Consider the following 24713-nt stretch of genomic DNA (forward strand, 5'->3'; position numbering starts at 1 on the left):
TTCCTTTTGTGTAAACCTTTTGAGAACTATATACATAATAATTAAACACGACCGACTGTCGATCTAACCCTCATCCAGTTAGAAAATTTGCATGCTTTGGCCAAAGGAATTCAGTGCTAGCAACTGTAAACAATTAAATCTCCTGCAGCGATTGTGGAAATTTTAATCCAATAGGCTTTTGTACATAAAGAACTTTAAATTTTCATATAATTTGTGGTAAACAATCGGACGCCGGCCAAGCGATTGATATCACCAATCAGCGAGTGTTGTGGCCTGTTCAAGTGCCTGCTTCAAATATTTATTTAACCGTGTGACATCATCAATACACTTCCACGCATCACCGAGCATGAGCGAATTTAAGTCGCGGTTCTGGGAATTGTCGCGTCATTTCATAATTCTTTTAGACTCGAACTGCCAAGAGATTTCAAGCATTTAGGAAGTTTTACAATTTTCTAAAGGATTCACAATGATGGAAAAATCCCTGTCAAGTAAGGAGCAACTTTGTCATATCGTGGATCGTTAAGCGCCGGTCGCTGAATATTCATACAAACAGGTTGTCCATTACCAAGGAAAAATCTTTCGATATGACTACCGTTTTACCGGCATGGAAAGTGGAACTGATAGAAAAGAAGAAGAGAAAGGAACAAGACCAGCGACAGAAGCTCGAACAAGAGAAATTCCGCAAAACATCTATCCCAGAATGGAAGCGATCGCTGATAGAAAAGAAAAAGGAGAGTACCATCGATTCTCAGGAAGTTAAGGAACAAGCCTCACATGTCAATACTTTGTTTGGCCCACGGATTGTACGTAAGGCATCGCAGACCAATTCATTGGTCGTAAATTCAAGCTGTAAGCAAGTTGTCAAGAATGGAGAAGTAGACAAGACGAGAAAGATTGTAAATGATATAAACGCGAGCCAGGGTGGTCCTGCATTGTATTCAAGCCCCGCCGACACAAATAGTTGTGTTACCAAAGGTGTCGAGATTCCGACAGAACTGGAACACAAACCAAACAAACCGGGCACTCGAATAGAGATCGAAAGCAACCAGGAAAGTTCACAACGAGCGAATTTTATTGCAAACGGAGTGGACTTAAAGGCAACTTTGAATGATGATAACCCTTCCGTTTTAAACCCTAACAACGACATTAGACACGTCAAGACACCATCTGTTCTTAGCTATCGACGAATGTTCGAACATTCGAAACCAGAAATAAACGGCGAAACGAACGTGCCGCGACTCCTTAAAGGCACCGAAAATAAAGCCCGTGTTCGAAGCGATAAGAGGACTGTAGAAAGTGCCTTAGGCGCTGCTAATGGCGAATCACATCAATCTTCCTCACAATTGCAAATTTTGACCACAAGTGCCGTGGACAGTGTACAATCAATCCCTGAAACTGACAATTCATTAAGTTTGCACGTAGATTCGATCGAACGAAAATCATCTATTCTAAGACCTTTTGTCGCCCCTAAACCATACAAAAATTATGTCGCTACTCCTCCGTGGCTTAAACACGATGCATCGAAAAATTCTGCGTTCCTGGCTGGCAAGGAAGAGTTACTGGTAGCTAATGTTAATGGTGAAGTACCTAATGCCACAAAGGATTTGGAAACTTTAGATCACAAGAAAGATGTGGTTCTTGATTCTAAAGGGGAGGATGATTTTGAAAATTTTGATGGACAGCCACTGCGAGCCAAGTTTAACGATCACAGTGATCTGGTCATACCTCTCATAGATTCACAAAGAGAAGAAGCTTTACAAACATGTGCTCAGAAGACAATTGTACCACAGGAACAAAGTCTACAGAAATATTTACTTGTCAAGAATACAGACTCAAAAGAGGAAGTGAGATCCTTTAAGTGTGATGAAAATGTTGACAAACAAAAGTACATTCTGATGGAAGGGAAAAGTCAACAAGAATTAATTTCTTCCAATAATGTAGACAAAAAAATAGCTAGTGCCACTATAAACAATGTTTCCAACGTTCCCCATGAATCTTCAACTCCCAAAGCAGATGATATTTTAAATACAAGCTCTATTGATTCATTGCGGAGTAAGTTTGGTGCAGTGGGTGGTTTTCGAAAACGGACCCCATCTGAAGAAAATCTCTCTCTGAGAGGTAGTCAGTCTGAACCATTGAGTGAACAGGGATGTGTTATACGTAGGTCTGCAGAGTTAAAGAGACCTGCTCCTCCCATGAAGAGATGGTCAGCAGATGTTTTAAGTTTGATGTCAAAACCAATTGATGATGATGATGATGATGATGGAGATGTGTCAAATCTGTCTCCTCGCAGTGACACTAAATCTGCCCTTTCATCAGCTAACAGTCAACCCAAGAGACCACCTGCTCCTACAAAGAGATGGACAGCAGATGTCATGAGTGTAGTGTCACCACGGACTGATGACCGAGCCATAAATTCTTCATCTATAAGCGACTCTAGCAAGAAGTCTTCACCAAGCAGCAGTCTTGAAAGAGGCAAATCATCATCACTGATTGATGTTAGAGAAGATGCAAGTCATGAGTGCTTCCAGCATAAATCGAATGTTGCTCATGGGATTGAACACCGTGTAAACAAGCTGATAAGAAGAGCATCAGTGTCAGACCTGTTGCTTGTTGATGATGAAGAATCAGACTCAACAACTGAAGATGACCCTATAAGTGAGGCATACTTACATGGCACATTTGAGAATGAAATCACCTCCACCGATCATGTATTTACACCAAAAGAAAATGATGAGTTTTTGCCAACCACTGTTCATTCACCCGACCAAGATATCAAACCAGTATTTGCACGAAAGCGTAGTGTTTCAAGTGACATTGAGCACAGGGTTACAGAACTTCTTCATAGGCAGTTATCACAGCAATCAGACAATGATGATTCAGAAGAGGACAAGATCTTAGAAAGTGATTCAAAAGTGACTGTTGTCAAGGTGGAGGACAGTGTCAAAGAACTGACTCCAGAATCACTGAAAACTGAGACTGTGCATTTAGTTGAGACCAAGCCAGTTGCTCCTGCAGACCCTGAGCCTGCTGAGGCTTCAGAGCAGATCAAGCCAGCTAAGGGGTCTGTTCATAAGCTGTCAGCATTGTTTGGTTCCAGTATTTGGAAACCAAACAAGAAAGACAAGAGTGCACATGAAGAAAAATCCAAGAAAAAAGTTAACTATCTGGACATGTCACATGCTCCAGTGAAAACAGGCAAAAAAAGCTCATCAGAGGAAAAGGTTGATAGCAAGAAATCCAGTCTCTTTAACAGGTCTAACAAGACAGAGGCAAAGTCAGTGCAGAAGGAGAAACAGCAGTCAATTTTTCCTTGGATGAAAAAGAATAGCAAGGATAAAGAGAGTACACCAAGCCATAAAACAAAAGAGGTTATGGACAAAAATCAAAAGAACAATAGTGGTCACCCAAAGGATAATTCTGAAACAGTATCACTCTCTTCTCATGGTTTACGACCAGTGGGCAAGACTGGAAAGGTGGAGCAGCGGTTGGTGGGTAATGTTGTTATAATAAGCGATGCAAGCCATGACAACACACCTCCAAAGGGTGTTTACCACAAACCAAAATCAAGTGTTCAGATTTCTGAGCCACAGAAAGAGGAGAGTTATATGGGGAAAGTGAACCATCCAAAACCAGAGGAGAAAAGAGCTGAAATTTGTACTTCAGGTGTTGTGACCCAGGAATGGAATGGAAATTTGCAGAGCTCAGAAGTGGAAAAGAGCATGAGTGAGTCAGTTCCAATAACATCAATTGATGAGGTGCCAGTATCTGCCATTGACATCCCAGAGTTGCCTCATGATAGTGATGTCACTGTATCCGTGATTGATGTCCCACCTTCTCCAGATGTCCGTAGTTTCCAAAATGTTTCCTTTGTGAATGGTTTCCAAGAGAAAGTGGAACACACTGATGATGATGTTCATGTTTCAGTGATTGATGTGCCATCACCTGTTATCAACGAACAGGCAAATATCTTCCAGGATGGGTACTTGGAAACAGATGAATTTTCTGATGGCAGTGACGTGGATGATGTGGAAGGAAGCTATGATTTTGCCACTGGTGAAGTGACACACCTAGTTAATGGTGACATTTCTGAGGATGAGGATGAGGAGGATGAGGATGAGGAGGATGAGGATGAGGAGGATGGTGAAGAAGAACAGGAGGAGGACAATGACAATGAAGAGGATGTACCTATATCTTACATAGGAGCTGCCCCTCAGTATCCAGTACCTCAAGTGGTCTTTGACTCAGAGCCAGTCAAGTTAAAGTCATGTTTAAGTCCAAAGACAGAGAGAAGGAGGGTAAGTCTCATCCCAATTTTTTATATAATTATCCTTTTTGAATTCCAAACAATACCTATATTAGTTTAGAGAATTTGGCTTTGGATGGACTCATAATCCCCAAATTGATATTTTTCTCTCTTCTCATCACCTCTTTGTTTATATTGTATTGATATTGTAAGGAGATATTCTGTCTTGGTCAATCATGGGAGTTAAAGGGTTGTTTGAGTTACATCATGGTTTTTCACCTAAAAAAAATTCATTTTCAATGTACAAAATTCATCATTTGTATTACTGTGTTTGTCTTTATTATTGTTAACCATTCTAATCCTCCTTTGGGTTTTCTTTCTTCTTTTGTGTCTGGCTACCTTAAGTTAGCAAAATCAATGATGATTTCATAGTTTTGTTCTGGTTCAAGGCAATCTTCCTTGACTCTCGATAAATTGCAAAAGGACTCAAAATACTATGACAGATTCTTCAAGTAGATGCATTTGCTACTGTGTAGCTGTGATAGTGAGATATTTTCATGTGAATGGAGAAAATTCTAACAAGCCTTTTGTTGTTGGTGATGGAAAAACCACTCAAACCACCAAAAAAGAAAACTAGAGCTGTGAACTGAAATAGTAAACATTCCTAAACCTTTCATTTTTAGTCAAACTATAATTTTATATTGAAAAGTAAACATTTAGTTTTGTAAATTTGCATCATTTGACCTTCACCACTCAGATTAAAATTTGCCTATTTGCCTCTTCATGGTTATACTAATTAAATTAGGGAAAAAACCTCAATACAAACTAGTCCAAGATATATTTATTTTCCATGAAAATGTGAGAAAATATGGAGACCATTATTCCCAGACTAAGAATTGTTGACAGCAGATGGTTTAATATCCATTTCATTAGGTCATTCCAATTTATATTAAATTTCAAGTGGCAATAAACAGTTTTAATTAGTAATGAAATGTATTTGACATTGGGGAAAAAAAAGAAATCATGCAAGGAGTAATCTTTACTTAAATAGCTGTTTTGTTTTATTAGTATTTAATATTTAAATTAGCGTAAATAATTCATAATTTTTACTTGTCCTTGGCTGGATCTTCTTTTAACTTTTGAGCCAGGAAAATGTTTTCACTTTTGAAAATATTCAATATTGTTTTTGTACCTGATGAAAACTAATTATGGAAAACAGACATTTTAACAAAAAAGCATTAACTGTCAAAACTTATGCAAGGCTTTTCTCACTATAGTGCCAAATTTTACTATTTCCATAATATTGATGACTCAATGAAATTGCGTGTTAAATTTTATTATTTGGGGTTTTTGTTTTGTTTTGTTTTGTTTTTTTGTAGATCTTAAAGAGATACTCACTTATGATTTCAGACCATGAAAACTTGAACCAAATGGCTTTTTAAAAAGAATCTTTCCTTTATTGCTCAACATTTGTAATTTGATAAAATCTTTGAGAGCTGCATTTTGTATTAAATATTCAGCAAATATTAAACCTGGCCCACCTGCATTTCTTTACCAAGATAAAAAAAATGTATGTGATATTTAAATATTAAATATTAATGTAGTATTTCTTTTGTTCACAGTAACACATACAGATAATTACTTTTAAAGCAGCTTATCACTTAAATTCAATACATCAGATGACCTTAAAATAGCTTTTACACAGAAATCAATTTTGATTTGAGGATTACCTGTGACTCTCAGTAGATGAAAAATGTTTTTCATTTTGCTAATGAAAATTATTTGAATGTGTCTTTATTAACTACCATGTCATTAAAATATGTCTTATTTCTCTGTCCTAAGAACATGAATTGATAAGTCATGGTAACTGTCAAGGCAACTGTGTATTTGTCAATAATTTTTCCTTTTAAGCACCAATATAAAAAAAACCCTAAAAATCCTTCAAGAATATTTAAGCAGAGGCAAAAGACTAGATTGTTAGTGTCTGAAGTATCACTTAGTATGATTTTTCAGTTTTTATGTTAACACAGGTGTAGTTTTGAAATATACACTTAAAAAAAATAACATGTGAAGTTCTCTGACTAGATTGTTCAATTGTCAAATGTAAATATACATGTGAAAATTTCAGCCAACTCTACAGTTGAGAATATAGCAATTAATCCAAACCTTGCACAAAGTTGACATTGTCTGTAGACTATGAATATATGGATTTTTTTTTTCATACAATGTGGAATCAATAGTCACTTTCATTGACCATCCATTATGAATCAGCAACTGTTTTTTTTTGTTTTTTATTTTTCATGAAATTTGAAAAAGAAATGAGTATTTGTAATGTGCACCTGCTGAATAGGTGAAGGCTTCTCAACAAACTTCCTTTGATGTATCAACATTAGATTTAAATCATTATTGTTTGGAAATAGATGAAGGAAACTGAAGAAGCATGCTGATTGGATTTCTTTGTGTCCTCTGAACAGCTCTTAACTTCATTGTAAGGAGCCCTTTGAATCCAGCAAAAACTTTACAGTCAAACTCAAGCATAGGAAAATGCCCTAGAGCAAATTGCAACAAATTGTTTTTCCACACTTTGTTTGCTGTTATTCCTTTGGGAATAAAAGTTAAGTTTTTTGTCTCACAATGTAGTCACATATAATATAGATTGCGATGTTTCAACTGCATACTGCTAGTCTTCTTCAGGCGATGAGGTACTTGACTGGTCATGCATGATCTTATAAAGCATGATGCTCTGCTGTGATTAGTCGTTTTTCAGCAGCTCTGCTTCGTGCATTTCGATCCTTGCTGTTTCGCTCAGTAATTTGCTCCCTCTGCAGTCCGCTGTTGCATAGCTCTCCTGTTGTTGTGTTTTTTTATCATGGGCATCTGCGCTTCTGGAATTTCTATTCCACTATCCCTGTTGATGTTGTTAGGGTGAAGTCTTATAAGACACAAAACGTTGCGATCTACATCATATGTGACTACTAAACCTTTTTTACAAAATATTCCTTTGGGGTTTCTTAATTATTTGCCTCAAGTAATTAAGCCACAAAATTGTTTTGTGGACAATGAAAAGTCACACATCAGCAGAGATCTTAATAAAAACAATATCACTTTGATTTTCAGGTGAACAAAGTAAGAGTTTCTTTCAAGAGCACTCATACAGTACATGACTATCCTTCTGAAGAAACTGTTGCATCAGTCTATGATGACTATGAAAGAAATGGCTCTAGGGAAATAAAAACCTTGCAAAATTATCAACCTCCTGGCCTGGTCAATATGGAAAAGCAAATTGGGCAGATGGGAGGCCATTTTCAAGACCCTGTGACAACTCCACAACAGGCTGGTAAAAGCGTTGTCACTGTTAATGAGAGTCATTCAGAGATAAAGTATGCCGATGAAGGACAAGGCTTCACAGATTCTACTGATTATGCAAGTGCTCTGTTGTTTTAACTCATACACAGTGAGAAAATTTTCAGGATGTTGGTAAATTGTGCTCACCCATGAAATCCCATCCACATTAACATTATTCTTCACATTAACATTATTTTTCAAGCTTTAAAAATTGGACTTCAGGAGCTAATGTTGATAATTTAACTAATGAGCATCTTTTCAAAAATAAGGGGTTGTAGATATTACGTTTGTTACAAGCATCAAGTCAATACAGTTAAGGTTAGATCTTTTTAGGGTTTTTTTTTGTACACTATGCACAGGAAAATTAGATCAGTTTAGCAGTGCTGTCAAGACTGCAATTTCATAGACAAGTTGGAAGAATTTCATGGGGTGATTATTAGACAAACTATTGCAATGATCAGACAAATCAATTATTGCGAGACAAGTTGCAAAAAAATTCAACAGCATTACAAGTGGTTATGTGTAATACCAATAGTTGTATGTACTTTCAATGAGTGAATCCCACAATAAGCTAGTACTTTCCAGCATGAAAATTATGATTGAAATTTTTTTAAGGGCTATATTATTTTGTGATTATGAACATTGACATGGAAAGAAATTGACTATTTTCAACTTATTAGACAAACCATTGTAATGACCAGGCATATCAATTATTGCACGACAAATTGCAAAAAAATTAAATAGTATTACAAGTGGTTATGTGTAATACCAATAGTTGTATGTACTTTCAATGAGTGAATCCCACAACGAGCTTGTACTTTCCAGCATGAAAATTATGATTGGAATTTCTATTAGGGGCTATATTATTTTGTGATTCTGAACAATGACATGGAAAGAAATTGACTATTTTCAACTTATGTGAAACTTGTTTAGTTATACTGATGGCAAGGTCGCAAAAAATTTAACTTGATTTACTGAAGAGTTTTTTCTGATTGTAGCAAAATTTTGCAGATTCTTATTTTGTAGAATTTGTTTCCACAGGAACATATTTCTGGGGGTTAGGGACAAACCCTGAAAAGCAGAAAAAAAATATTTGATTCAGGCTTTACACACAGTAAAGCAGATTGAAACAAGTTTTCATTAAATGTATAGTTTTGCAAAGAGTGACATAGTAATTTATTGGAAAGGACTAATCAATTACTGCCAGTCCCTGAAAGAACTGTACCAGAGTATAGCTTTCTTTGAATTAAGCCCAGCAATTCACTCTGGGCTGGTCAATAATTAAAGAATTTTATTTTTAATTTGTGCATAGCAAGACATAGCAACAATCATGCATTTTTATACGTGGAATTTTTGGTTGAAAATATCACAAAATTCAGCCAGTGGAATTATTTAGCCATTCAAAGAAGCCCTATGAGAAAAGGAAAATTTTTGACAGAAACCTTTTTTAAACCAGTGTCTTTTTTCTTATTGAGTACTTCTGATCTTTACATTCTGCAATTGTATTATGAGGCATGAGTTTCTAAAAACAGATGAAAATCTTAGAAATTTGAAGATTATTCATATTCATCAATTCATTGGTAAATGCTCAACTTGAGTAAGGTTCTCTTCAAGTATAAGACTGAAATGAGTCATTTTTATCACTTTCCTTGATATCAGTTTTTTTAGCATGAAGTTGCTTGGCTTTTGAAAAATACAGCCTGCCAAATGTTTCTTGATACCAGGTTGAGCTTCATGATCCAAGAGGAACACAATTACAGTGATGCCTAACAGACCTTACTGTGTTTCTCAGAGTGTATATTTTATTGACAGATGTTTGAAATAAAGGCAAAGGGTACCTTTCTTTAATTAGAATTTTAAGGGTTGCAGAATGTAAAGAAATGAAGTAGAGAGATTGTTAATGGTAAGTTTTAAACAATTTTTTGGAATAATGTGTGTGATGTACAAAGTAAATGTAAGTATTGTGCAATAGAAGAGTGGTGTAAATAGAATGGGATGAATATTTCACTCCTGGAACTGTTGCCACATGAGTTCAATCCTTTTAATTTCTATTAAATGTAATTTTTGAGTGATGTAAAGAACTATACAATGGCTAATAAAATAACGGTTAACTGTTTTAACTTGAAATAGTATTTTTTTTTTTTTGTTGATGATGATATTTCAAAAATTTTTCAGGTCTCTGTTTACTTCTTGTTTTTGATTGCCCTTTCACAATTCTTAACTTTTAGTTAAGAAGTTATCATCAGCAGCAATACATTTTTTAAACCTGAGCCAAAGAGTGGGAAATGTGCAGAGGCTTTTCCAGGTAAATATTGGAACCTTAGTACTTCAGTGGAAAGATACATAACAGTATCTGATCTGTGCTTCCATTTATTTGCCCCAGCTTCATATATTGTGATTACTGGAACAACAAAGGTTAGAAATTCCCATATGGCTAGTTTGTGACGACTTTTGATGTTATCTGCCTGACTTGGGTAACCTGTAAAATCCATTCACAAACTGCAACTCTTGGTCTTTAACTTTGCGATCTAGGAACCTCCTCAGGTCATCCACACTGCACTGGCTTGATGAGGGTCCTTGCATAGCAAACATCCGCAACATGGAATGTATTCTGTCCAATGGCAGACTTTCCAGATTGGTCAGCATACCAACAATGTAAGACCAAAATACCTTGTAGAAAAAAATTTAAAAAGCTCCATAAATTTTATCATTAAATGAACAACTTATATGGAAGCAGGGCTGGGTTTTTTCCCATGGTGACCAAAGTTCAACTCATAAACCATGCTTAAAAAATAGGGAGCAGGTTTAGTTCCGATCAATCTTGGTTTTAATCATGTAATTTTTGGCAATTGACAAGCAGGTAGGGTAGGGTAGGGTAGGGTAACTTTATTTATACACGATATGTATAAAAGCTGAAAGCTTGTGGGGTCGTGTACAATAAATTACTTTGATATTAAAAAATGGATAAAATGTTTTTTACAAAAATTACAATATATTACTTCGATCATTAGTTAAAATGTAAATAAAATGAACTTTTACAATATATATCAATAAGACAGAAAAACTAACTTAATTTCAATTATATACAAAATTGTCATGTTCAAAACTAGCAGTCAAAGCTGATAATACGTTAAATTTAGGGGCCTTAAAAAGATTAGAAGTTTTGAGCTTTTTTACAAGGTTACAAAGGCTTGTGTCAGCAAGGTCAGTGTATCTGGAAGATAGCATATTCCAAAGGACAGTGCCTCTATATAGGTAAACTTTAACCATAAAGAAGCATTTACATCTCATTTTCTTTTCAACAACTGACAAATGTTTGCACTGATTCAATACCTGTAATTCCTCCTCCCTTTGATCATGTGAAGAAGCCATAACAGATTCTATCTCTGCATCCATGACAACTTCTGCAGACACAATTAAAAGTTTTTGCAATTAAGAACTTGTATTTTTCCATTCCACAATTTCTTTCAGATAATTATGATAAATGAATAAAGTAAAATTTTAACTGTGCCATATCCAGAAGGTGGCACAAAATTTTAACCTGACAGAACACAAAAGTGAACCACAGGAAACTTGAGAACACTGTGAATCATGTTGAAAACCTCAAGCTAACACAACATCTTAATTAAAATTTTGTCCAAAAAACACATCACATACTACACAGTTTGAAGTTCTCACATCTCCTCTAAATAACATCAGTCTTCTGGCCATTTTCAAAGGTGAACCACACTTTTCAAAAGACCAGTGAATAAAGCACCTAAAGTCATAATGTCAGCAGTGATGTTGTTTGTTACAAGCAATGTTAAACTGTACATGTAACAAGTATGCCTTATCAGGCAAATACAAAAGCTTCAAGAATGAGCTGTTAACATCTGACCACTGCCATAGTTGTCCATTAACCTGTTTCCTTTCTTATTTGGAAAAATGTGCATTGAGGTATAACCTTTTCATTGGAAAGTTACTGTAAGATTGGCTAGTACTTTTGCTAATTTGTATCATTGTTAGTGCAAGTGATCAACTGAACCTGTAGCTCGTTGTTGTCCTTTTTGTTTTTCCATAACAATAAACGTGTCTGTAGACTCCTCTTTGAGAACACCCTGGCTGACCCAGAATCCTAAACGCCTCCTCAGGAGACCAGGAGGAACATGCATTACACCACTAAGCTCTTCCACAGTCCAGCGTTCTGCAAGAATCAACATATCAAAACAGCATTCCAGTTTGAGCATAATAAGTTAATATTTCTCATGGTTGGATGACTGTGGGAGGGGACTTTTTATTCATCTATTTATTTTCCTTGTTGGAGCAATAATGTGATCCTACCACAACTTTTTAGCACCCTTTTGTTAGATGCTTTGAAAAAGTCCCTGTTGAAAGCCTAGGTTCATTAGTTCTGCATCTCTAAAGTTAGGTGAAATAATAACCTGAGGGGTAAAGTATTCTTTACACATGTCAAACATATGGGTAACTTAACAAAGGAAAGTGGTGCTTGCTGAAATAACTTTGTAAAAAATTTGAGGTGAGATGACAATTTACATCTGCCTCTAAGACAAGTACTTTTATTAAATAGAGTCCTGTCCATCAGTTCTTCACTTGTGTTGATTTTTTACCAAAGAACATTTTTAAGTGCAACATGGTAAGGATGACAATTGTTACTTGGATAGCTTTAGTTACTTGGTCAAGGTCTACAATTTTCTGTTAATAGCTTAGCTAAGCCTTGCTTAGCTGTGTAAAGTCCCTTAGACATACCTTTTTCTTGAAAATGCATAATGGCAGTGGCCTGAGTTGGTGTGACAGATAAAGACAGAGTGCGATCAGCCAGTTCAACTTCAACCTCAACCAGACCCAAATGAGGTTTCCACCTTAATGTTCGCATGCCTTTAAGGGCCTCAAATCCATGAGTATACTCATCCATGGCCCTGATATGAAAGATTACCCACATTACCCAAAGTTTCACCATCCATTTCACTTTTACAAGTAGGATGTTCTGCCACTGAGCTGAAGGAAACTTTTGGTCATTTCTGTTTTCCATAATAACTCTTGTGTCACATTTGCAACAAGTGAACTTGAAGCCTCTTTGAATCTATTGACCATCTTCCTAATGTACTACTGGACATATTGCAGATCTTGGAATGACGAATGTAACCCAGATGATCCTTTGTCCAGTGTCAACTCAAACACCAACAAATATTAAAAACATTGCCTTCACTAACAGTTTTAAGACAGTTTCAATAATATACAGTGCACAGGTTGTGTGCTTACATGATTAAGGAACAAAATAACTTATTATTATCAAAGCTAATACAAATTGAAAAGAGAATTTTTTTAAGAATACCTTTGCACTTCCTCAGGAACTTTGAGTTTCTCTTCCCGAAATGCAGGCCAAAATACCGCAGATAAAACCATGGATGTTAAGGGAATAGCATTTGCCTGAAAAATTAACCAAACAGCAATACCCTCTCACTCTCTAATCCTGAGTGCAAATTCTCCCAACTTATGAGTAAGTAATTTGGTGTTATATCAAGGAAATAATCTTGATTTGATAACTGAGAGATTTTCAATTTTAATTCCCAAGTAGTTGAGAGTCTATTAAAATTGTAAGATGAAATGACATAACACCCACTCCTGTGTGTCACCACTGAACTAGGGCCAAACTGCCCAAAAAAAGAGATTCCAGCAAGGGATACAGATCTTTTTGTTTAACAACCTGAATTATCTATCCATGTTGATTGGTTCTTACTTATAGTGCCTGTAGATTTGTGCGTTAATTCACCACAGTCCTAAGTTATCACCTAGACAATTAGGTATGAGCATCAGTGACACACTCAGCTTAACTTCTGATGCCACTATTTTGCCCTTGTCACATTTTGACATCATCTGTGATCTATTACTGAACAAACACCCAGCAACATGGATTTATTTTTTGTAACCCTTAACCACCAGAAGTGATTATCAATAATTATTATCCATAATATTATGTGCAAACAGGTAATGAGACTACTAAAACTTACCAGGGAGAAGTTGGTATCCCAATCTAACACCAAATTCTCCTAACTAATTTATAAGGAAATCTTATCAGCTATTGGGGGGGGGGGGGGGGTGGGGGAAGGGAGAATTAACAGTCAGATCTTGAGAGTTAAAGAAATCAAGCAGGTCAGCCCCAAATACCTTTTTATTATCAGCATTTTTGGCTGATGCCTGAATATGAGAATTAATTCTTCTTGAGTCTGCCACATCTTTCAACATAATCTCACAGAAGTGTAAGTGTGATTCACCGAAACGGAGCTTCAATAGCTCCAGATAACGAAGCTGTAAAAAAAAAAAAACACATATCGTGTGCTAAGAATCAAACAAATCTTATATAAATTAGACCCAATAAAAGAGAAAAAATACAAAGAACTTTTTGATAAATACTGCATATTCTATGATGATTATGGATATTTTTGCTTGTTTGAAAATCAATTTATTTTGATTAGGAACTTAATATATCAATTTTGGCAAAATTGCAGATTACTGGTCTCCAAAAAATGCCCTAGAGACCCTTTATGGGTCAAGCACACTAGGTATAGGAAATCGTATGAATGCGAGTGCATTTCGTGATTTATGGGCACAAGTGATGTTTTGAAAGTTCTCAAAATTGCATGAGCCGTAGGCTTGTGCAATTTGAGAACTTTCAAAACATCACGAGTGACCATAAATCACGAAATGCACGAGCAGGTTCATATGATTTTTTATTTATTATATTCTCGATTTTTTAATAATTTGGTGTTCAAATTTGGCGCTTCCCCGGTGTTTCCATGGCAACTTCTCCGTATTGCACTCTATGACCTCTATTGCACTCTATAACCTATTTATGCATTCATCATTGACCAATCAGAAACGCGATATTTTGTTGAGTATATAATAAGCAAACTTATACTAACCTCTTTTTCAGTATCATAGTTAAAGGTTGATAGAATGCGATCAGCCAAGAGTGTGCGATACTCAGACACAAACAGGTCTTTACTTCCATAAATGTTGACAAGCATGCTGTAAAGGTAGACATTAGAACAACTGAAGGTAAAAGAAGAGTCCATTTTTACTCTTTAGATATTTCACCTCTAAGATAACTATTATTTATATTATTATGTTATTATATTAATTATTTTCAGCAATCCTCAAGAAACATTTTGTAAGAGAATTTAAAATCTTATTTCTAAAGATCTTTATTACCTGTAAATGGATTAAAGCAGCTAATGTGATAGCTGTATGTATGAGATAATAGGAACTGCATTTGGTTTATATCAAAGAAAACTATGGAAATCAAAATAACTAGATTAAATGAAATTAAAACATACATCTGTTCAATAATTACAATCAATGTGTTAAGAAAAATGATGGACCTGGTTTGAGTGTAACATCCATAAAAAAAGAGACCTTGAATTCAACTCACCTAATGATGTCTGGTGCTTTCCTGCTACTTAATATTTTATCTGAGAAAAGGAAAATGGAGGGAAAATTTATTATGTAAATCTAAAGATTGAGTTGCATTAGCCCTGACTCAGGAACATTTTAAATTCATTCATGGGCAAAGTAAGATACATCTCTATAACATGTGCAAATGGAAGTTTTTCAGATTGGCAGTTTTTGAGGATTTTCATTGGTAATATTTTAGCTAATTTTACATGCCTCATTTACAAAATGGTTTTGTGTAATTGTTAACAGAAAGTATAGCTTATTTCAAAATTAAAAACTCATTGATAAATTGTAAACTACCTGGATCAGCATCACTTGGAGCTGGCATCCACTTGTCATCATCATCCTCACTATCAGAAGCGCCTAAATCATCAATGGTGCGTGGATCTCCTCGCATTAATTCCTGAGTTAACAAAAGAAACAAGTTACCTGCTGAGGGCACCATTTAACTGTTATATAATAAGAACTCTCTTGTCTGTTATGAGATAACAAGAGCAAACTTGTACCACAAAAGCAAAGGTTTTATGATGACTTCTACTGGATATCTTGTTTAAATTAAATAAAATTGTATCTGACTCACCTCTGCAAGTTCTGTGCTACTGTCATCTGTCAAACTTGTCACAATACAGCGTACAGTATCCTCACGAGTTCTGACAATTATAAATACAGCTGATGAGGCTGTTGATTTTAACAGCTTTTATTATGAGTCATTAAGTGTATAATTTTATTTTGTTTATGTGTGCTTCTCACCATATTGGAAATTATTTGGTAACATTAAAAAATGATGAGCTTGTTTCTGAATTTCATCTTTACAATAGCAACTTCATTTGTAAATATTTTCATCTAGTCATGAAGGAAAATTTTTGATTGTTCTACTGAGATCTCAGTAACAGGAAGTATAAGATTGCAGAATGTTTCTTGTTGCCTTTTTAATTATATACTAAATAAATTTGAAAACAGAAAATTATAACTGATGTGCAAGAGAAGACAGAGAGGACTGGTGCAGACATGATCAGAGATTAAAAAACTGATTTCACAGTGACAGTACTTTCTTCAACAGGATTCACACACTCTGTCCATTGCAAACATGTCCAATGGAAACAACTTTGCTACTTTCTTTTGTAACATGTTTTTGTAGCTTTGTACCTGAGATATTGCCTGACAGGTAAACAGACATGTTCTAGAATCACTCCAGATGGATCAAGCACATGGAGAGCTCTGATGGCTGACACACACTGAGTTAGAATGTCTGATGTGTTGGCACCAGGATGAAGCAAACGTCTCTCAAACCTGCAGTATTGTTAGAACTAGATTGAGAGAACCTCAAATTGTGATGACTCAAAACCCATATACCATATGCCATAAAATCAACTTGCTTTTACAGGATACCTCAGTCTATATATACAGAACCCAAAATAAGCACTTTTAATTTGTAATTTAAAATCAGCATTGGATGAGCAGCTTAATGAGAAATTTAGGTCACTTTTTTTGAGAAATGATATTACCCTTCAGACTATCAATAATTGAGGCTTAATCTGCCTTCCCAAAATGATTGGATTATGAAGGTTTGCTGATTACTTAATCATACTTTGAGGCTCACAAACAATAAAATTTACAGTCGTGTATGGTAAAAAGTGTAGTATAATATGAACCTAAGTTATTCCAGTCCTGCTGACCAGAAATGGGTTACTTACGCAGATCTCAGAGATGATATGAGCTCTTTTCTTTGGTCAGTAACTTCTAAACATGACTGGAATAGAATGGAAAGAAGTGTGACTGATTGAGGTATCTCTAAAGATAACCCATAATAGATAGTGCAATATACTAAATATCTAATAACTTAAAATATTGATTGGTGAGTTGATGAAACAGGAAAACTTTTTCACCCATCCATTCATCCTATGATGCACTTCAATGCATAATTTTCCTTGATGGCTGGTCACTCACAGGCAACATAATATCCTTTTGACACAATCCTTTCTCTCAGACAGGCTCATTGTGCCTTTCCCTTTTTGACATTCTTGACTAAATTTACCTTAAGGTCTTTAATTGCAGGGAGAGAGTCTGGATATTCCACTATTATGGTGAACAATTCACTGATTCTGAGAAGAAAGCAAGAAAAAACAACACATTTCTTTTACTTTGTGCACTTCCTTTTTAAAACCAGTACTTAAAATTGTTTCAAGAAAGGCTTACAAATTGTTTTAAAGTTTCTATTTGACCATATAATAAACTAAGATAACGCTGCTCAATGACTGTATATCAGTATTTTTTCTTATAACCACAGGGTGTAAAGTGCTCCATGATTTTATAATTCAGAAATATTTGTAAGAATTGTGCCTTGAAGGGCAAGTTGTATTTACCTGAGGTCAGCAAATGACTTGTACATGAAGTACTTCAGTTTGGGTTTCCATGCATCCAGTGATGTGTCCACACCTTTTATTACATCGTTGTACAACTCTTCAGTATTTTTCTTAGGGTCAGCATTTGCTGGAGATTTTTCAGATCCATTTCAGCTTTAAATAGTCTACAGAGTACCTGTCATTGATTCATTCCTAAGATAACCTTCAAAACACTCACATCAACTATGGCTTTCAACATTTGGTGAAATGGAAGAAGCCATTTTTTTTAGTTGTTAATAAAGCTGGTTAAGAAGAGCTAATAATAACTTTTCCCAAACATAGGTACAGTGAAAGCAGTGTTGTGTTGAATAAACTCTAGAACAACATAACATGACATTCAACAAATGGCACACCAAAGTGACATTGTAAGAAAGAAGCAATATAGCAGTAGTTTTTCTGTATTATAAATAATAGATTTTCCAACACTATTTCATATCTGGTTTGCCTTTGATTATCTTGATCTGTTGGAAAGGACACCACTGATATTTGTACTAACTGGTAACATTAGGCATTTCTAATTTATAAAGAATAATTTTGGACTTTTCTTCATTGTCCTCACATGTTATTTCTACACACACCCACTACCCACCACCACAGGAAAAATAAAATTGAAAATTGGTTGCAGCTTGGAGTGCTGATCAAATGTGAGTTGGTGATTAAAGGTTCCTAGACACACTTACCTTGAGATTGAAAAATTATCAAGAGCCAGCCACACAGTTCAGTATCAACCCAGTTTAACAAGGAAGACAAAAAGGATGTCTCAAATTCGCCTTTACACTTTTCATCAATTTTTCTTTGAATCTGAGAGAAAGAAAAGAACATCTCTGGAATTTAATAAAAAGGCAAGTAAACATGAATTTTACTGGTTAATTACAAAATTAGTTAGATTATTTTGATCAACCCTTTCACTTCTAGGAGTGACAATTAAGTAATTTCATCTTACAATATCAATACACAGGCAAGCAAACAAGAAATAATGACATCTGATTTAACACAAAGTTCTCAGACTAACATTCTAATACTTTGGATTGTTACTCAATGACCCTTGTCTCCCAACCCTGAGAGTGAACCAAACAGGTAAAAAAATTATTCACCTGGGATTAAAAGTTAAAAGGAAACATGTACTGAGCAATTTATCTACAACCTGTTGTACTGGTTTTTCAAAGAACTATACTCAGTGATTATATCTAGGTAGCAGTAGCTTACTAAAAGAACCCAACATGTTATGTATACAATAAATGGTACCTCTACCAAAAAATATATTTTCATATTTCCCTTCACAACTGACTTTTAAAAATACTATAGGTATCCTAAAAAATTCTTACATGTCTTGCAACACATCAGCTGACTGTTGGCTGATGCCTCAATGGCATGTTGCTAGTACATTGCTTGTCAGACTTGAGTATTCTTGGGCTGAGTTCACTTACTTGGTTTTTACAAGACTATTGTTGAGAAGATGGATGTAGGGGTTGGAGGTAACCAACATGTCTGGTTGCAAGTTGTCAGTTTGTCAGCTGATGCTTTGACCAAGAACCAGTTGTGTGTTGGTAATGTGTTGACATGTATATTGGTTGGATCAGATTTGTCACCATCCTCATAAATGATGTACTGAATTTTCTCAAAAACCATTATTTTTGTATTTATTTTCATGAATTTCAAAATATGGCAAGTGTGTCCAAACAAAATTGTACACTTCTTCTAAACAACAATTATACCTCCTTATGAATGACTGACAGGAAAGCTGGTTCAGCAACTTTATTTATTAGTCCAAGTGAACTGAACTGGCTGTTAAGCTGTGAAAATCCTTCAATTATGTCTTCACAATGACAACAGTCCTTCTCTTCAAAACAACCAGAGCAAGTCAGTGATTCCACATCATCATCTTCATCATCACCTTCAGCACCTGGTGATGAAGCACCTGGTGATGAAGCACCTGTCAGTTACAAGTTACCCCTAAAATTTAGCTGCACGGTCCTTAATAACATTTAAGACTTTAAATGAACCACATCATTCTATAATCACCATAATTTACAGAAGACATAATGTGGTTCGTTTAAATTTAGAGCCTTTTGAGAAATATTTGCTTTAAGAGTCTGGAGATTCCCTTTGAACTGAACAAGAGCATCCAATCCATATATCTATATTTTTAGAATTAATTATTGGAAATTGTAGCAAATGCTGTTGGAGTGTGCTCAATACACATGAGTGTAGAGCGAAATACAGTTCAAAATGACTATTAAAATGAAACACACATGATTCCCTGTAACTCTGAGTTTCGTGCTTACGCACTTGTCAGACAGAGTGCATAAGCACGAAACTCAGAGTTATAGGGAATCACGAGTGTTTCATTTTAGTCATTTTGAACTGTATTTTTAGAATTATAACTTAATTTATTTAGTAGTATTAAATAACTGTAAATATGCAATTCAGCCCTTGGGTTTACTATATATTCATCAATAAACCATCCACTTTTCAATTACTTAAACCTGTAGCTGGTACACATTTCCTTGTAAACTAGTTACAAGAAATTAGTGTTGGATCAAGATAACAACCTCTACCTAATAAATTTGGATATTCTCATCACCTGTTTACTGTCTTCTGGGAGTTCAAGGGTTAACTCATGCTTGGAACTTAAATTTCTGATGAATAAATCCATAGTGAAATGGATTTTCATTTTTGAAAATAATACAACACTATGGATGAAATTGGTCTACTCAGTAAAAACCATATACAGACTTAATTACCCTTGATGGTTTGGACATTTAAAAAGTTTCTGTCTTAATCTTCAATTGCAAGACAACAATTGAAGGCTTGATGTGTAGTTTAGGCAATACCTGATGTGTCCATTTTGTTTTCCTTTCTGCTTTTGATTTGGTATGCTTGAAATGCTTGAGTGTAGGATGCATGTACGATACCTCTGAAATGCTCAGGTGTATCACAAAAGATAACAGCCCTCACAAGTCTTTCAAACTGCAGATTAAGATCACTGAAAAATAGTAAAACAATTGAACTTACTGCAGTTGTGATTTCTACTGAATAATCTTGTACTCTTGTTTTAAACTGTTTCAGTTATAACAAACATTGGATGAATGTGTTTAACAGTACAGAGTAATAATTCCATGCAAAGTCCAACATATTAATGCCAGTTCACTATTAATAAATGTTTATTTACTATGTGTCACCCATAAGAGTGACTAGCCTTTAAAAAAAGTCATTCACATCACAGGGATGTGAAGAAGTTCTTGACTATTAAATATATTCTCATTAACAGCACCTTAGGAAACATATGAATGACAGTATAGAGAATATGCACACTGTTTTTGGGTATAAAGGGTTAATCATTGACCACTAAGCTGAAAAACCTCCTGAACTCTATGTTACCCTTCAGTTGGATAGGTATCCTGATAACATACCCTAATGGGAGTGATCCTGTCAAAGATTGAAGAAGATCTACAAATGGCCTGTATGCTGATAACCCTCTATAGAGATCTCCCACTGCACATAGAAGGGTGTTAAATCCTTTTGCTTCAACCTGTGAGTAGCAAGATAACCACAACATAATTTTTTTAATCACTTCCCACAAGATGACCCTTTCTCTTATCCTTATGGCATCCATAACTGTAGGTCTCAATACCAGGGCTATACTTCTTGGCTGCATATTTACCCTTGGTTTAATCTCTCCTACTTAAAACTACCATTTGCACTCATTACACCCGTGTCTCATTCCTTAAGAACAAAATCACCAAAATTGTGCAAAAAGGTCAATTCCCTACTCCAACAATATAACTGCTATGCATTTTGTTGTAAATTGGCTAGGAGAATCTGGTGTTGTATCGATATGCCAATATCTGGCTGATAAGTAAAGGACTGAGAGAAATTCAGTTTGGTTTGTAATTGGACTGGTAATTAACAAAGTTGGACCTTCATGCACACCATCCTATTAGTCCTCAAACCAGTAAGGTGATGACCAATCACGCTCTAGAATTTTTTTTAATAGGTTTTGATGGGTGTGCATGATTACATACAAAATGCCTATATCTTTAAAAATCCTTGGTAAAAATTTCCACACAGCCCCATACTATTGTAAAACAAATCTGTTTTCCCATTGGCAATGTATTGTTTTTGTTATTGTTTTCTCTATCCAAGAACTGAATGCATAATGTAGTATGGGGCTGTGCGGGAATTTTATCAAATCCTATGCTGTTCTCGGGATAAGAAGTTGAATTTGGGGAAAGTACAGTTAGATTTTCCTTACTCCTGGACTTTTAAGCTTCAAATTCATTCAAGGAGGTGATGATAAATTCTTCAACGTGATTACCTCTTTGTCTTCTTGGACATAGGACCAAAATTGTGGTCGAAATTTATCTTTCAAATCTTTCTTGAACTTTTCTGAAAAGGCGAAATGCGGATTCATTCAAGTTAACAGAAGGCCAAATAAACGTCACATAGAAGGTTTCATCTGTCAACCTCGCAGAACTACTGAATTATATATTTTGTCACCTACCCAAAAACCAGTCTCGCATTCGAACAAACACGTCAGGGTTTTGAGTAAACTGCTCCAAAGAATCTAGAGTTTGTCATAGAAACAATACCGATTAGTTGGTTAAATGAAAATACACAGATTCCACCATTATTTCGTTGATACCTGGTGCTTGAGTAGACTCGGGAATCAAGTAGTTCATTAGAGTTTTCCAAACAACTTCAACATTCCCGCCAGCCGCCATATTGTTTTCGTTGGCATTACTAGTACTCAGGTCTCTTGGCGAGTAGCTCCAATAGCCTTCAGTGTCGTCAAACTGTTCTGAATTGACTAATTCTAAGGTAACATAGGGAAATTGGAAAACTTGCACAGAAAAAAGTAAAAATGGCATATCAAGTGGTGGATAAATCGTAAAAAATTTGATTCATTATTTTACAAATTCAAACTAACATGAATTTGAGGAACCTAAAAATCATGTCACAAAGAATAAAATTGTTGCCACACCTCAAAGGATGTTGCTTTGTGCGTCGTAGCCTTAATACAGATCACCTGTGATTGCACACTCCTATCGTGTAATTTTCCTTTCCTCTCTGTTGTTGGCAGGAGCTATTAATTCCAAGTGTCACACTATTTCTTTTGGATCATACACTATTCTTGGAATTTTAATTGGATCTACTGGATAGTGGTTTTACTGCTAGACACTTGTCTGCTGTTAAGTAATTATCAGCTAATTCATCAGCTGGATAACCATTCATATGCTAGACAAGAAATACCACCTAATTTACATAAAGAAGAGAAGATAGGATCAAGAGTCTACTTAAAGACTCCCAAGTCCAGCTGAAAGGAAATTCTGTCAACTAGTAATTAATAGGGTCAGATTGGGTATGCTGGCTGAATATTTGTAAATATTTACAAATTCATTCAACTGTCAAGGACACTTAACTCTCAAGATATCACTTTCCATGTTGGGTACAAACATATAACCAGCTACCAAAAACACTTAGAATTCTGCAGTGTGGTGTTGAGTAGTTGTTGTATATATAAGCTTCTAGAAATCTCCAGACTGCTCAGTCATGCTGACTTGCCCACCATAGAACTTTCTAGAACATTTCTGCGAGTCACGCACTTATTATATGATACTACTAAAATAGTTCTTATGTAAGCTTCTGGAATGTTCTAGAACATTTTGTGAAAATGTAAAAAGAATCACTAATGTAGTTGTAGTTGTTGTTGTCAGAGCAACAACTGTTTTGAAAGCTTTACTGAGAGAGAGTTACTGAGGAAGATTGCTTGTTTCAAGGAATTATGGAGACAGCAGTGAGATTGTGTTAGTGGTGAGCTGAGATATAGACTGTGGTGGGCTTAGTTAAGTTATTAACGGTTAGTATTAAGCTGCTTTAAGGAGTAGTTCCTTGTTGAGAACATGAATTCAAAGGATAACAAAAGAGTGTAAAGGGAACACCAGTTTTAGTACCACATGTAATGTTCCAGCAATATAAAAAGTGTGATATACATTTTTTCTCAAATCCTTGCAACATCTTACAAATCATTTTCAAGCTCATGAACATGATGTTTCTGTATTGAGTCCCAAGCCCTTTGAAAAACCACTGATTTTATCGTTTCTCTGAAAATTGTCTCTATCTAATTTTAACTACACAAATATCTAAAAAACTTAAGACTATGCAGCACAAGAAACTTGCAGGGGTTTTTAGTATATTATATTATTATATCTATGATATTTAGCAAATTGGTGATATAATTGGTTTTTGAGAAAAAAAATCTTTATTAGTTCACAAAGACCAAAATTTCTCTATGGAAACTAGTTTTTATCTTTCTTATTCAAGCAGCAGATTTTTGATGAAGTAGTGACCATAGCAGTTACATCTTTCATTGCTCATTAGGTTAGAAACAAATCTATTTATTAGAATCAATTCACTCAATATTTGAAAGAAACAGAGGGTAAGCATCAGTGTATTGACAAGATTGAACAAAAATTAACCCAATCCCACCCACATTGTCCCTGGCATTTCCGTAATTTAGGTAAAATTTAGGTAAATTTTTGGGGTGTTTTAGTTTGCAATACTTCTTTCTATGAAAGCTTATTTTTACAGATCAAGGACAACCAGGACTAACTATAAAAATTTATGCATTAACAACTTTCATGATACACGAAAGGCATGTCTAAAGTATATGGTAACTAAATAATTTAATTATACCCAGGCTCTGAAAAAGTTTGAATTAAGTTGTTGTCTAACTTTATATATATAGACTTACATTTGAAATTACACATTGTGGTGGCTGTAAAGGTATTTCAGAAAATAATTGTCAAATAATGAGAAATGCAAAATTTGTCAGACAGTAATGGAAAAAGCTGTAAAGTCCAACAAGATACACTCGTCAAGGGGTAAATTTTCCTTAATCAACTTTAGCTAAATCTCATTATCATAGACATTACTTTTAGAACTCAATGGAACCCTACCCTACAAGCAAATGTGGAACAGTTTTGGGCATATATTCACTCTAAGTGACAATAAATCTTTAACAGAAAGCTTGTTCATTAAAAGCAGTTATTACACCCAATCACACCTGCTAGAAATTTGCAAGCACCTGAACCTTACATCAAACCAAATCATCATTGACCTGGACCGTAGCAAAACATTGGACTACAAAAGGTTTGGCAGTTTTGGTATCAACAACATTACCAAAAAGAATTCTAAAAAATACCTATTAATTCTACAATTCAAACTCAAGGAAATTGTTTGGTCATTAATTTTTGTAACCAATTGGA

The 24713-nt window shown here is 35.1% G+C and overlaps 2 protein-coding genes across 4 annotated transcripts; one reads left to right on the plus strand and one right to left on the minus strand.

Moving 5' to 3' along the window:
- Nucleotides 1–347: 347 nt before the first annotated feature.
- On the plus strand, nt 348–9718 carry LOC131778697 (uncharacterized). Its single transcript, XM_059095105.2, has 2 exons — nt 348–4298; nt 7364–9718. Exons 1-2 carry the CDS (start codon nt 585–587, stop codon nt 7688–7690), a joined length of 4041 nt encoding a protein of 1346 aa, XP_058951088.2. The 5' UTR covers nt 348–584; the 3' UTR covers nt 7691–9718.
- On the minus strand, nt 9687–22173 carry LOC131778698 (anaphase-promoting complex subunit 2). Of its 3 annotated transcripts, none has more exons than XM_059095107.2 (21): nt 22091–22173; nt 21950–22012; nt 21764–21834; nt 20859–20977; nt 20280–20431; nt 19161–19363; nt 18126–18246; nt 17407–17533; nt 17079–17145; nt 16738–16793; nt 16190–16333; nt 15624–15693; nt 15344–15446; nt 15021–15060; nt 14512–14617; nt 13757–13897; nt 12924–13018; nt 12338–12507; nt 11616–11774; nt 10925–10995; nt 9687–10261 (listed from the first exon to the last, which is right to left on the minus strand). In XM_059095107.2, exons 1-21 carry the CDS (start codon nt 22167–22169, stop codon nt 10049–10051), a joined length of 2370 nt encoding a protein of 789 aa, XP_058951090.2. In that variant the 5' UTR covers nt 22170–22173; the 3' UTR covers nt 9687–10048. The 3 variants fall into 3 exon arrangements, with proteins under 3 accessions (XP_058951090.2, XP_058951089.2, XP_058951091.2); XM_059095106.2 differs by having other exon boundaries at nt 19161–19378; XM_059095108.2 differs by lacking the exon at nt 22091–22173 and having other exon boundaries at nt 19161–19378; nt 21701–21834; nt 21950–22014.
- Nucleotides 22174–24713: the final 2540 nt, after the last annotated feature.

The sequence above is a fragment of the Pocillopora verrucosa genome, chromosome 4 (assembly GCF_036669915.1).
Source record: "Pocillopora verrucosa isolate sample1 chromosome 4, ASM3666991v2, whole genome shotgun sequence".
Lineage (NCBI taxonomy): Eukaryota > Metazoa > Cnidaria > Anthozoa > Scleractinia > Pocilloporidae > Pocillopora > Pocillopora verrucosa.

Bases quoted from the DNA above. Each gene is read 5' to 3' on its own strand.
- LOC131778697 (XM_059095105.2), top strand. From the start codon at position 585: ATGACTACCGTTTTACCGGCATGGAAAGTGGAACTGATAGAAAAGAAG. The intron at 4,299-7,363 runs GTAAGTCTCATC...TTTGATTTTCAG, and splicing joins CAAAGACAGAGAGAAGGAGG to GTGAACAAAGTAAGAGTTTC.
- LOC131778698 (XM_059095106.2), bottom strand. From the start codon at position 22,169: ATGGCGGCTGGCGGGAATGTTGAAGTTGTTTGGAAAACTCTAATGAAC. The intron at 13,019-13,756 runs GTATTTGGGGCT...TTAATTTTTCAG, and splicing joins AAAATGCTGATAATAAAAAG to GCAAATGCTATTCCCTTAAC. The intron at 10,996-11,615 runs GTTCAGTTGATC...TTGTGTCTGCAG, and splicing joins AGGACAACAACGAGCTACAG to AAGTTGTCATGGATGCAGAG.